The sequence below is a fragment of the Ovis aries genome, chromosome 2 (genome assembly GCF_016772045.2).
Source record: "Ovis aries strain OAR_USU_Benz2616 breed Rambouillet chromosome 2, ARS-UI_Ramb_v3.0, whole genome shotgun sequence".
NCBI lineage: Eukaryota > Metazoa > Chordata > Mammalia > Artiodactyla > Bovidae > Ovis > Ovis aries.
In genome coordinates, this window is record NC_056055.1 from 39,294,376 (window position 1) to 39,308,526 (window position 14,151).

General features: G+C 37.4%; 1 protein-coding gene across 10 annotated transcripts in view; it reads right to left on the bottom strand.

Moving 5' to 3' along the window:
* Positions 1-5,966: 5,966 nt before the first annotated feature.
* PPP2R2A (protein phosphatase 2 regulatory subunit Balpha) overlaps positions 5,967-14,151 on the bottom strand; it is a 90,571-nt gene continuing 82,386 nt past the window's right edge. For all 10 annotated transcript variants that reach the window (XM_060409170.1, XM_015093087.4, XM_060409171.1 and 7 more), the window contains one exon: positions 5,967-11,461. In XM_060409170.1, coding sequence (XP_060265153.1) covers positions 11,182-11,461 — 280 coding nt within the window. In that variant the 3' untranslated portion in view covers positions 5,967-11,181. The remainder of the gene's footprint in view (positions 11,462-14,151) is intronic.

A 14,151-nucleotide genomic window follows, 5' to 3' on the forward strand; every position in this document is an offset into this window, starting at 1 on the left:
CTGCGTGTCATTGACTGGCAGGATGGAGTGAGGTATGCGGCTGTAACTGGGATAGAGGATGAGGAGACGTGTAATGAGGAAGTGCAAGGCCCTCTGGTGCTGACACGCAGGTCTCCCACACCTGCGGGATCAACATTGTTTTATCTAACCCGTGAGCATTTCTTTTTTAATTTCCTTAAGGACGCTTCAGATATTTACCATAGGTATCGTGATGACACAAGGGAAGTGCCTCCCCGTCATAAATCTAAAATCAAGCTGGTGGAACACTGACACGCCAAACAAGGAACAATGTAAGGCAGGCCAGATTTTTTAGTTGTTAAACAAACACACACACACAAAACATAATTACAAACAACACGCAATCATTATTTTAAAAATGGAAAATTTCAGGAAAACAGAATATAATCACCTAAATCGCATCACTTGGCCCATTCTGGAACAGGACATGTGAAACCTTGTTTCCTATAGGTGGGTTGACCGTAAACCATGTTCCTTAACCCTCCACCTACGTCCTATCTCCGTGTCTTTGTCGTTTCCTTGGTCTCATTTATGTGTGGCATCTATTTTTCTCGGTCTGTCATTTGTTTTTTTAACCTTGTTTCACTATAGTGTGTTCTCTAGCGTTAGTCGCTCAGTTATGTCTGACTCTTTGCAACCCCATTGGCTTTGGACTGTAGCCAACAAGGCTCCTCTGTCCATGAGATTCTCCAGGCAAGAATACTGGAGTGGGTTGACATGCTCTCCTCCAGGGGATCTTCCTGACCCAGGGATCCAACCCGGGTCTTCTCCTTTGCAGGCAGATTCTTTACCAACTGAGCCACCAGGGAAGCCCAGTATTTCACTATGCTGACGTTAAAATTTTTAGGCAATCGGATATGTTATTTTTATGACTTGGGAATACCCTCACACCATGATTTTAAATCTATTCCCTAGAATTTTTTTCTAATAGATTGGCTTTTTGTACTTATACCTTAGTCCATCTGAAACTTATTTTTGTATGTTGTAAATTGCTTAACTTCAGTTCTTCGCAGTTGATCCAACAGTATTTATTAAACTATCCTTTCTACACTGATTTGAGAGTACACCTTTATCACATTTTGAGTGAGTGAGTGGAGTCGCTCAGTCATGTCCAACTCTTTGCGACCCCATGGACTATAACCTACCAGGCTTCTCTGTCCATGCGATTTTCCCGGAAGGGTACTGGCGTGGCTTGCCATTTCCTTCTCCAGGGTATCTCCTAACACAGGGATCGAACCCCCATCTCCCTCATTGCAGGTGGATTCTTTACTACTGAGCTACCTGGAAAGCCCTTTATCAGCTTACTTGAGATATAACTCACATACTCTACAATTAACCCATTTAAAGTTCACAGTTCAGTGTTTTATTTACAGAGTTATGCAGCCATCTCTGCAATCTAATTCTCAGTTTATCTCCAAAAGAAACCCTATGCTCATTAGTTATATCTGATTTTTTTCTAACTTCTTACATTTGATACTTATTCCATTCATTATTTATTTGGGTGTTTAAGAATTTTTCTCTGTTCAGAGTATGTTTTCGAACTACTTCTAGTTTGGCAGTTTCTCTTAGGTTTTCTTTGGCGCTTAATTTATGGTTCCATTTGGGGAACGTTCCATGAGTATTTGAAAAGAAGGCATGATTCCTGTGTTGAATACAGCACATTTGATGTATCTATTGGAACTATATTAATAACTGTTTTTTATATTTTTTCCCTCTTTCTGTGTATTTCAAGAGGTCAGTTAGTATTTCACTCCTGATATGTTTCTATTTCTTCTCTTTTGTTGTAATTGAGGCTTCACTATTTGATGCATAGATGTTCATAAGTGTGTCTTTATCATTATAAATTGGTCATAGTTTTGTCCTCAGTCCAACCTTGTCTAATATTAAAATCATGACTCTGGGTTTCATTATTATTGTTGATGTTTGTATTTAGTTGCAACATTTTGATGTACTTCTACCCATTTTTTTCTAACTTAAAAATATATTTATTTTTGGCTGTGCTGGGTCTTTGTTGCTGCATGGACTTTTTTCTAGCTATGGCCAGCGGGGCTCTTCTCCAGTGGTGTGCAGGCTTCCCATACCGCAAGCGAAGTGGTAGCTTCTCTTGTTGTGGAGCACGGGCCCTAGAGCACAGGCTCCACAGTTGTGGCACGAGGGCTTACTTGCCTCTCGGGAAGTGGGATCTTCCTGGACCAGGGATCAAATCCATGTTTCCTGCGTTGGCAGGCAGATTCTTTACCACTGTGCCACCTGGGAAGCTCAGCAGCTAAACCTATTGTGCCCTTAATCTGAGCCAGGCTTTATGACTATCTCATTGAGCTAATTTCCTATTTAATTCTCCCAACCATCTTAGGAGTTAGGTGTTGTTACTATTTTATAAATAAGAAAACCATGACACTTGCCAAGGACCATACACATGATGGCGATACAGCTGGTACTTGGACCTGGAACCATTTGACTGCCAAGTACAGACTCACCACTACCGTGCTCCCGTTTCATTTCCACACACATGTGAATAAAGCTGCCAGTGTATTCTGATTATCGTCTTGCTTCTTAGCCCCCAAGGCACTGTCTAGAAAAATGGTTCCGGTTGAGCCAGATTCCTCTTTACCCAAATTTACAGAGATCCCACCTGGATACAGTCTGCATGATCCTAATCAGCTGCACTGCCAGGCACCCTTCCTTTGGAACTTTTTACTATAAATCACAGAGTTCCTACTTACCAATTATGGGCTTATGCAAAGTTCAGTATGTTAGGTATAATTAGTTATCATTTGATTGGTAGGAAAGAATGTTTCCTTTCAGACACTAAAAAAAAAAAAAAAAAGCTGCCTTAATCCTGGTATGTTAATCCAGGGAGTGATTTCTCTCAAATTATAGTTTTACTTTGCTTTCAAGAGAAGAGCCATAATTGTATCATGCAGAAAATGTTTTTCCTTGATCTCTGAAGTTTTGTCAAGTTTGAGAACACTGCATTGTTATTGCTTTTGAAAAAATAAGGACCAAGTGATATAAATCAGTCAGGAAATGGACATTTTGATCCACAATTTTTGGAAATTGCTTTGGTACCTATAACACTGATAGCTAAATTAGGACCTTAACTTGTCTCATTATGTAACAAAGCTTTGTCTACAACCGTTCTGGTACAGCCTGCATCCAGATTTTAAATGTAGTCTATTGGTCTAGAACTTTCACTTTCAGGAAATTGGCCTAACAAAATAATCAAAGAGGTCTGTCCATGGATAATCAGTGCAGTATTATTGGCCACAAAAAAACTTAGATAAAAACTCTAGATGTGGCCAACAGAAAGTCAATTTAATAACAGTGGTACTTCCTTGTAATGAATGTAGTCATGAAGAATAAAAATGTTGATCAGTGATGGGAAAATGTGGCCCATGTGAAAATAGTTTACAGACCAGTATGAATAGCCCTCCAGCTTTTGTATCTATATAAGAGCAAAAGAAATGATATGAGAGGAAGAACTGTGGATAGACTTGATTTTTATCTTCCTTTCCTAGCAGTCTGTTAAAGCAGTAGTTAAGACTGTGGGCTCTGGAGATGACCCAGTTGGGTAGTATTTACTAGTCATGTGGCTCTGGGCAAGTTACTTTGAGAGAAAATAATTTGTGTAAAATCCTTAGTAAAGTGCAACTATCATCATTACCATTACAAACTGGAAATTAAGTAAAAATACATATGTCTTTAATCTCAGAGAGGCATCGTGTGTAAGATAGAGCAAAAAACATGGGACCCAGAGTAAGAAAAACTGAGTCTGAGTCCAGGCTTTCCAGTGATGAGATCCTGGGCAAGTCACATCCTCTCTGAGCCTGATCGAGGGTCAGCTAGGAAAAGTAATCCTCTTTCACCATCTCGGGGATGTAGTAGGCATCAAATGAGATGTTTGTAAGACATAACCATGATGTTCTCTGCAAACCATTATTGTGTGTTTGTGTGCTCAGTTGCTCAGACGTGTCCAACTCTTTGTGACTCCCATGGACTGTATTCCCACCAGGCTCCCCTGTCCATGGGATTTTCCAAGCAAGATTACTGGAGTGGGGTGCCATTTCCTCCTCTGGGGGATCTTTCTGATCCAGGCTCCAACCCACATCTCCTGCATCTCCTGTATCGATTGGCAGGTGGATTCTTTACCACTGAGCCACCCAGGAAGCCCATTATAAACTATATTGAGTGTTGATTGCATATTGTACCCAATTACAAATAATTTTGCCTTGTCTTGGCCCTAAATTAGAAGAAGTGTGAACTCAGTGGTTTCAGAAGGGAGGAAAGGAAGCAAACGTGGTAGAATCGAAGCACGAGCTCTGAGAAGCCTTCTCATCCAGTGACCAGATCAACTTCTCTGCAAGGTCCATCAGCACTTGGCTGCCAGCTGAGACAGTGAAGAGGCTCAGAGGAGGAAAGAATAGTGTTTTCTTAGACTGGCAGCATTCCTGGTGTGGCATTTCACCACATCCTAATCACCTTGTTCTTTCCTACTGAAGGCAACGGCTACCTGGCCTGATCAGTGGATCCTTTCAGGCAGTACTAAGTAAACTTGGCAGCAAGAGTTGGATCTAGATTGGGGCTAATACATTAACATTTTCAAAGATCCTGTGAGGAAGCAACATGTCACTTGGAAAACTTCAAATTATGATGGTTCATTCTGCCGACTCTGCTGAGAGATTCAGAGAATAATAAAACTAATACATTTCAATTCTCAAAAGGGACAGATAACTACTGCAGTTTTCTTTGTAGTGACTCACAACTAACATGACCCTCAACAGAGCAATTTTATATTGTGTCATCTTTCAAACGAGAAGTTTGGTTTAATGAAGTTTGAGGTCCCTTTAAACCATAAAGTAATTCTTTGATGTATAGGTCAAGATTAATTAATGCTAATGAGGGACATTATTTGGTATTTTGAAGTGAACACTTCACCTGTAGTAATTTTTACCTCATAACCTTTAATGGAGGTCAGAATTCGAACAAGAACACCAGTAATATAAATTAAAATGTATTAAAAAAATAAAAGCATCAAATATAAATATGAACATAAAGTAACTTTTTCTCATTTTAAGCTGGAGAAGACCTTCCTAACTATGAATGAATAACTCTTTGGTTTGACTATAAAATAAAAAAATCCCAGTTTTTAGTATTTTGAGCAGATTAAAAAATGAGTGTTATTAACCACGATTCACGGGGTTGCAAAGAGTCGGACACGACTGAGCGACTGAACTGAACTGAACTGTAAAATGGACAATTTCCTTGAAGGAAAAACAGCCCAAACTCATTTAAATAATAGACAATTTGTGTAACTTTGTCTTCAAAAAAAATTAAACTCAGTTAACCTTCTAAAGAGACCCAAATGGCATCACTTGTGAATTCTATCCAACACTGAAGGAAGAAATTATATGAATTTTGCCTAGTCTTTGATAATATAGGTAAGAAGGGAAACTCATTTTATGAGGCCAATACTACACAGACCAGACAATGACATTGAAAGATAAAGAAACTGTATGTCAATATCCCTCATGAAACTTGCAAAAATACTCAATAAAATACTAGCAAAAGAATCCAGCAATGCTCTGGGAATGCAAGGCTGGTTCCACAATTAAAAGCCAATGTAATCCACCATGTCAACATCATGAAGAAAAACTACATGATCATTTTTAATAGATACAGAAAAAACATCCAGCAAAACCCAACATCCATTTGTGATTAAGAACACTCAGAAAACTAGGAGTAAAGGGGAATTTCCTCACCCTGGTGAAGACTATCTGCAAAAACCTACAACTACTAAACTTAATGCTAAAAGGCTGCATGCTTGTTCCCCAATATCGGTGATGAAGCAGGTTGTCTGGCATCACTACTCTTTTTTTGCCATCATACTGGAAGGTCTAACCAGTGCAGCAAGACAAGAAATAAAAGGCATTGGAAAGGAAAACTGAAAAGACTGGAAAAAATAAAACATTTATTATAAATAATAATAATCTGCAGACATGGCTATGTAGAAAACTTTAAAGCAATCTACATAAGTAATCTGGCAAAGTGTCAGGATACAAGGTCAATATACAAAAATCAGTCGTATTTCTAGATATTAGCAATGAACATTTTGGAAATTGAAAAATTTTAAAGTACCATTTATGAAAGCACACACAGAGAAAACCAGAAAGTACTGATAACGTATTTGCAAGATCTTTATGCTAAAATCTAAAAACACTGATAAAAGAAATCAAAAACCTCTATAAATGGAGCAGTATGCTGCACTCATGGACTGGAAGGCAAATATTAAGATGTCCTCTCTTCCTGAAGTGGTCTATGGATTCAATGTAAATCATTAGCAAAATCCAAGCAGGTGGTTTTGTTCTTGTCAACAGGCTGATTCTAAATTGTATATGGCAAGGCAAAGGATCTAAAATTAGCAAAAGTTTTCAAAAAGAACACAGCTGTATTATTTATGCAAAGCTACCGTGATCATGCAATGTAGTATGAGTGAAAGTTCAGACATATGAACTTAACAGAATAGTTCAGAACAGACTAATGGTGTGTCAACCGATTTTCAACAAAGGTGCAAAGAAAAATGAACCTTTATATATGGTACATATGATTTTTATATGTAACATATAAAAACCAACTCAAATGGATCACATTCACATCACTAAATGTAAAAACTGAAAACTGTTAGGTTTCTAAAATTAAAAACTTTGTCACCTTGTTAGGCAGATTTCTTAGATATGATACCAAAAGCATAACCCATTAAAGAAACAATTGAAAAAGTGAACTTTTGTGAAAATTAAGAACTTCTGCTCTTCAAAAAGCTCTGTGAAAAGAACAACAAAGCCAGCCTCATTCTGAGAAATATTTATAAAGCACATGGGTGATAAGTCTTGTAGCCAGATTATAGGAAATAATATGACTAGAAATATGTAAACACAATTTGGCTTATCATTTTTACTTTTTCTGATTGACAAATAAAACATAATTTCATCCTTAGTTAGAGGTATATTTGTGACAGAACTTCCATTTTTGGAATGGAAATTTGACAATACGTACCAAATCATAAGTATACCCATATCCTTTAATACAGTAATTTCTAGGAATGTATCCTAAAAATCTTACACACCAAGGCTGGTGTGTATGTTCACTATTCCAATACTTCCACTTGCAGAAATGAAAATAAAAACCTCTCTTGATAACAGGACTAGTTAAATAAGTAATGCATCAGGCACACATTGAGGCTATTCGAAGGGGAAATCTGGCTTCAAGTACACCCAGAAGAGAGCCAACGAAAATACATAAAAATATGAATGGGAATTTTCTCTGCATGATTACTTCTGGGGTATTTTTTGTTCTTTCTGAAGAACATGTATTCAGAAGAAAAAAGTTAAAATTTTTTTTTAAAAGGAATTTAGACATTCCAGAGTTAAGAGCAACATGAAACTCCTGGTCTCCTTTATGGGACATAAGGATCTGATTTTGCAAGGGGAAGGGGGCAGGCTGAGTAATCTCTGACTAAAAGAAAAGGCAGCTCATGATTCTCTTTTCAGTGTCATTTTTGCTACTTCTCTGGTAAGGCAGACCATGGACAGATAGCAGAGTTGACATCTGGGTCGCCCCTCAGTCACTCACTCTAGGGTTGTGTAGAATAGTGGTTTTGTTTGGGCATAAATACACTTTTGACTTCCCCTTTGTTTGGTTCCCAGTGTGGCTCTTAATAATGAAGCTCTTTCGGTATCTTATTTATGCATTCTCAAAAATACCTCCTAAATGTTGGTCAAGGCTTAACTAGTGCCCCCTAGTGGGAAAGTCCTCAAATAACTGGCTGCTATTCACATGGTTTTGTTTGCTGAATTCCTTCTTTTGGAGAAACTAAATTTTGTAGGGTCTCCCTTTTTATAGGTACTGTGCTAAGGTGGCCTTTTCATATGTATTATTAACTTTAGGTGTGCAATTCTTACATAGTAGGTCACACAATTTAAAACCATTAAGCAATAATCTGTCAAGCAGACAAAACTCAGTTATTACACTTAAAACACTTGAGAATCCCAAGATATTGTAAATTCTCTAAACTTCTGATTAATACTAAAGATGTCTTGACCTTATATGCATAGTTGTAAGATGAAGCAGAATCAGTTTCCAAGGCTTTTTGGAGAGGAGTATGTAAAAAACCTTTTTAAACCATGGTGTCTTTCTCACACACACACAGCTTTAATTATACACCATCTGAACATATAAGTACCTAAAATAGTAGTGCTCTTATATACTACAGTAAATGGACTTCATTTGTGATTGCCTAGCACTACCTTTCTAGTCTGAAGGTTGGGGCTTGGTTTTGTTCTTCTGTAAGTACACACTACTATCTCCATTTGAATTTCTATGTGGCAGAGAGAAAGATGCTGAAGCAGTGTCCCCCAGCAAGGTAATGGCCTAAATTTCACTAAAAATACTTTTATCAGTAACTGTCTCATTTTCACAAATAATTTTCCAAGAATAAACACATTACTTGTATAAATACTGTTAAAAAAAGGTAAGAACCTCAATTTTATTGTTTTCTTTAGGAATGTCTATGACCAGAATAATTCTCACATTTAAGGTTTTTTAAAAATCCTCACTTTAATCTGAAAGGAAAAAGTGTGAATGCACTTTTCTATTCCAGAAGTCTAAGGGCTTCACAGAAGAAAGCTTAATATCCAAGTTACATGAACATGTTTATATAGATACAAAGATTTAGATAATAACTATTGCCCAGCCACTAAAGATCGAGATTGAAAGAATGAAAGTTCTATTATTTTTTCTTCAAAAAGGTTAAGAGGGACAGAATATTATGTTTGTAGGTGTCAAGAGAATGGGAGAATATAAGCAACTTGACAAGACGACGTTTACTCTAATATAATTTTTATTAATAAAAAGGTTAACCATGACCATGAGTGGCTGGGCTTATAGTTCACTACATCAAAGAAATTAAAAATTGATTCTTAAGAATATTTATAATAGCATTCATCTTATAGAGGCATTTTAATTTTTAAGCAATGTTTTTTTTGTAAATATATAAAACTAACCCTTAGTGTCATGGAGGAGAATCATCATAGCTACTGCTAAATCAGAGAAGAAATTTCTGAGAGCTGTCTGACGATGTTTATCTCAACACCTACACCCAAACTTTAGGGAAACAATCTCTCTTTAGGGAAAAATCTGGAAAACTGCCTGATCACAGAGTGATCAGCATCTGCTTGTAGCCAGGGAATAGCCCACTTCCAAGTCAAGCATGAAGAATAACACAAAGTACAAATGCACCCAAGATCTCCAAGTAAATTAGGAAAAGTGCCATTATTTTAAGAATTATCAGACATATAATCAAAGTGTTTAAATACAAATTCAGATTTGTTAAGTCCAAAAGATACAGTAATTTTATTACATATAATTTATCCTGTGTGCTAAAAATGTAACTTACAAGACACAGTATTTGTATACGTGTAGAGGGGTTACGCTGGAGTTGTTTAATCATTTTTCATTGATGAGAACAGAACAAGGTAGTGGACAGATAAGCACTTGGGTCCTCTAAAATTCAAGGCGGTGTACTACTGCTCAACCGAAACACACTACCATTCTGTTAATATGAATGCCTACTCATTTATCTTTTAAAAATAAAGTCCATCTTTTTCTCCATTAAAGCTTCTGCAAGATTGACACAAAGGTTCCTTCTACCTGTTAAAATAGGGGTACTCTTCATCTTTGGACAAGGTATCACCATTTAGGGAAAATGTAATCATATACATTACTAAATTTTTATTTGAGGCAGCTGTTGGAGTCCATTAAGCACTTTTGGAACACTGTACCTTTAAAGTTTGTCTTTAATATTAATTGCTTTGGAAAACCAAAAATAGAAGAAAAACATCTATGGCAAAGTACATTTCATTCAGATTTGACAGCAGTAAAATACCTCCCCCCCAATATTAGTGCAGTGTCAATTCTGTCTATGTAAATCACTTGAGGATAGTTTTGTTATGGTATGACTGAATAACCAAAAAAGTTTTGTTTAAAAAGTTTGTCTTTGACTTAGTATTCAGTAATGCAAAAATGAAATTAAGCACTGTAAAAAGTCTTTAAAAATGAAGTTCTACAAATGTGGTTCCCATTTACAACAGTTTTCATTAACAGATAATGAATTAAGTGTAGATACAATGTATCCAGTACCCTTATAACTACAATAAAAAAAATCTCTAGTAGCATGTATATAGATCGTGATATCTTTAGGAATACCAATATATAGTCAAAATATGTTCATACAGAACCAATACCTCTCCTTCTCCATGTAAAAGAACACTTTTAAAAAATAATTAACAAAAATACCAATTAAACAATGGAACCTCATTTCATTTCACTGCGCCCAAAGTTATGACACAAAATATTGGCTTAAAGAGGTAGATTAAAAAGAAAAAGGAAACCAGATTCTCCATTCTTTGTCACTTTTATTCAGTAGTAGTATTTTTTTTCCTTATTTTCAGTGCCAGACACGGCAAGGAGTGATTACAGCCAACTGTTATTAAAACATTTGTTCGCAACATGTACCCCCTTTACCACTGACCCCAAACTGACTCGTTTGTGTGCTTTCGTTCTTTCCTTTTTATACCACCACCAAGACTGGGTGGAGGGGCAAGGGGAAGAGAGATGAAAGGGAAGAGTCCAGGAGGCCAGAGAGGAGGAATGCTACAAGCCACAGTAAGAATGAGCTGTATTTAATTTAAAAAAGGGGAGGAGGGGTGTACCCCACAAATGATACAGTAATGAGGATACACAATTAAATCCCATAAGCATGACTGAAGGCTTTCACTGTGTTTGACGTCATCACAATGGAAGGCATAAAAAGTGGAGTAAATCAATGTTGACACAGTCCAATCTAGTCCATTAGGCAAGATGGTGCAAGAAGTCATTTAAATTAAAAGTGCCCTACCCTTACCTAAATGGCTAGCAGACATGGAGAACACCACAGGGAGGGATCCACAGAGCTTTCTCCATGTAGCTATGGAAAATGTGTTGTCGAATGGCACATTGTCAAACACTGGAAAAGGGGCGCCACAATGGACCTCTCTCTTTTTTAAGTACGAATGCTAGATTCAACTATCTCAACTAAGCAGGAAGTGGGTTCTTCTGCTAGGAAGGCCAACCCTAATTCACTTTGTCTTGAAATATATACAGATTGTTTGTAGTAGCTACAGCAATGATATTTTCCTTGGGGTGCCAGGCTGTGTGAAGTATTTTCTTGTTGAAGTCTAGGCTGTCAACACTGATTTCATCTTTCTTTCGCTTGCCACTTGCACACACTTTGCGTGGCTTCAGAACCGTGCGAGGTTTATTGTTTTCTCGTGATGCTTCCAGGGTTATGTCTCGCTTTGTGTTCCGGTCAAACATTCTGAAGAAATTATTGTAAGATCCAGTCATGACAACACTGGAAAAGGAGACAGAGCATCCAGTCAAATAATGAAAATGAGTTTTCGATGAACATTTTGCTGCCTAACAATGAACCTAAAAATGAGTTTTCGATGAACAAACTCTGCCTAATGCTCCAAAGCAAGAGCTACTGCAAGCAGATCTGGGTTTAGGGAGAGGGCTGCTGGCACCAACCCAGAGACCAATCACTGGAATAAACTAGGAATACGGTATCAGTTAATTTGATGTCTATTCATGACTCCTTTCATGACTGCCCAAACTGTCACCAAAGTTGAAAGCATCCTCAAGTAAGGCTTGTAAGTAGTAGTGAATGGTCTTAGTTGAAAACATTTACAACCCCAGTCTATGCAGTCCTCCAGACCAGCCAACCAACAACAAAACACAAAACGGTGGTATACACTTCTAAGAAAACAATGCTTTATTCCCTGATTTACATTATAAGCTACTGATGTTCCTAGGACATGTCAGGTTCAAACAGCTTCTTATGAATGCTTTTAAGAAATCTGCTTCAAAGAATATAAAACAAGTAGCATATATCATTTTTATTAATTAAAAAATCATTTAACCTAAACACTAAATATATTATAAACAAGTATTTTTGACAGATATTTTTATAATTTGTGTAGTTTAGACTGGCATCCCCATGTTACCTGCATTTTTGAGGTTTTAATGGATTTTAATGGATTCTGATACCTAGTCTATAGCCATTTAAAAGGTGTTGCTAGCCAGCACTTCTATGGTATTCTTGCCAGGTATAACCTGAATCTAATCTAATCATGAGGGAGTATTAGCACTCAAATGAAGGAAAATTCTATACAATGAATGGCCTATGGTTTTAAAACAAGCTGAGATCATGAAAGGTAAGGGAAGAACGAAGAACTGTTCCAGATTAAAAGAGACAATGAGATGGGACAAAGAACATGACTGAGGGAACTTGTGATATTTACAGGGATCTGTGGATTAGACAGCAGTACTGCATCCATGTGAATTTTTCTGCCTTAGATGCCTGCACAGTCATTATATAGGAGAGCATCTTTCCAAAAAATTTTTATGTTAAGGGAAACAAACAGCTTTTCTATAATACGAGATGCTGTTTAAACAAAGGAGAATGAGCTGGTATAGCTGCGTGCTGCATGCTACTCCAGCAGCACCTTCCCTTTTCTGTTCCCCTGATGCCTCAGGCAGGGCAGTGGTGGTCAAAGGCGAAGCCTGCTTACTCCTTCAGCTTTACTGTGGCCAGCCTACTATGTGGCCTCATATTATAACCAGATAAAAATAATTTTAAAAAAATCAGACAACAGATAAATGACTTAGGTTCTGTTATCTTCAATAGCACCAGGAAACCTGCATCATATCAGGCTTCAGTGATAAAACTATTGTTGAGTAAAGTAATCTAATGAATATCTTGAAGGTAGGTTTAGTAATTCCAGAATTATGTTTTCTTTTACTATTGTCTGTTCTCCTGGAACATAATGAATGGTAAATAAATACATGAAACAACAGACTGGTTCCAAATTGGGAAAGGGGTACGTCAAGGCTGTATATTGTTACCCTGCTTATTTAACTTATATGCAGAGTACATCATGCGAAACACCAGGCTGGATGAAACACAAGGTGGAATCAAGACTGCCGGGAGAACTATCAATAACCTCAGATATGCAGATGACACCACCCTAATGGCAAAAAGAAGAACTAAAGAGCCTCTTGATGAAAGTGAAAGAGGAGAGTGAAAAAGTTGGCTTAAAACTCAACATTCAGAAAACTAACATCATGGCATCTGGTCCCATCACTTCATGGCAAATAGATGGGTAAACAATGGGAACAGGGACAAACTTTATTTTCTTGGGCTCCAAAATCACTGCAGATGGTGACTGCAGCCGTGAAATTAAAAGAGGGTTGTTCCTTGGAAGAAAAGCTATGACCAACCTAGACAGCATATTAAAAAGCAGAGACATTACTTTGCTAACAAAGGTCCATTTAGTCAAATGTGACTGTTTTTCCAGTAGTCAGTCATGTATGGATGTGAGAGTTGGAAAGCTGAGTGCTGAAGAATTGATGCTTTTGAACTGTGGTGTTGGAGAAGACTCTTGAGAGTCCCTTGGACTGCAGGGAGATCAAACCAGTCAATCCTAAAGGAAATCAGTCCTGAATATTCACTGGAAGGAATGATGCTGAAGCTGAAGCTCCAATACTCTGGCCACCTGATGCGAAGAACAGACTCATTTGAAAAGACCCTGATGCTGAGAAAGACTGAAGGCAGGAGGAGAAGGGGATGACATAGGATGAGATGGTTGGATGGCATCACCAACTCGATGGACTTAAGTTTGAGTAAGCTCCGGGAGTTAGTGACGGACAGGGAAGCCTGGTATGCAGTCCACAGGGTCACAAAGAGTCAGACACGACTGAGTGACTGAACTGAACTGAATAAATACTGACAACCAAACTGAAAAGATTAAGACTTGTCCTTTGAAATAATGGTACACGTTTTGATGACACAGTAAAAAGAAACTGTACTATGGCAAAGCTGTGGATTATAACAAGCCTAACCATCATGGTAATATGGTTAAAATAATACATAGTAATTACTTCTTCTCTTCTATGAGGTATTGATGTAGTATCCAGAAAAACTGGTGTGTAAAACTCCAAATGAAGTATCTACTACCTAAATATTTCTGAAACCAATTTAAC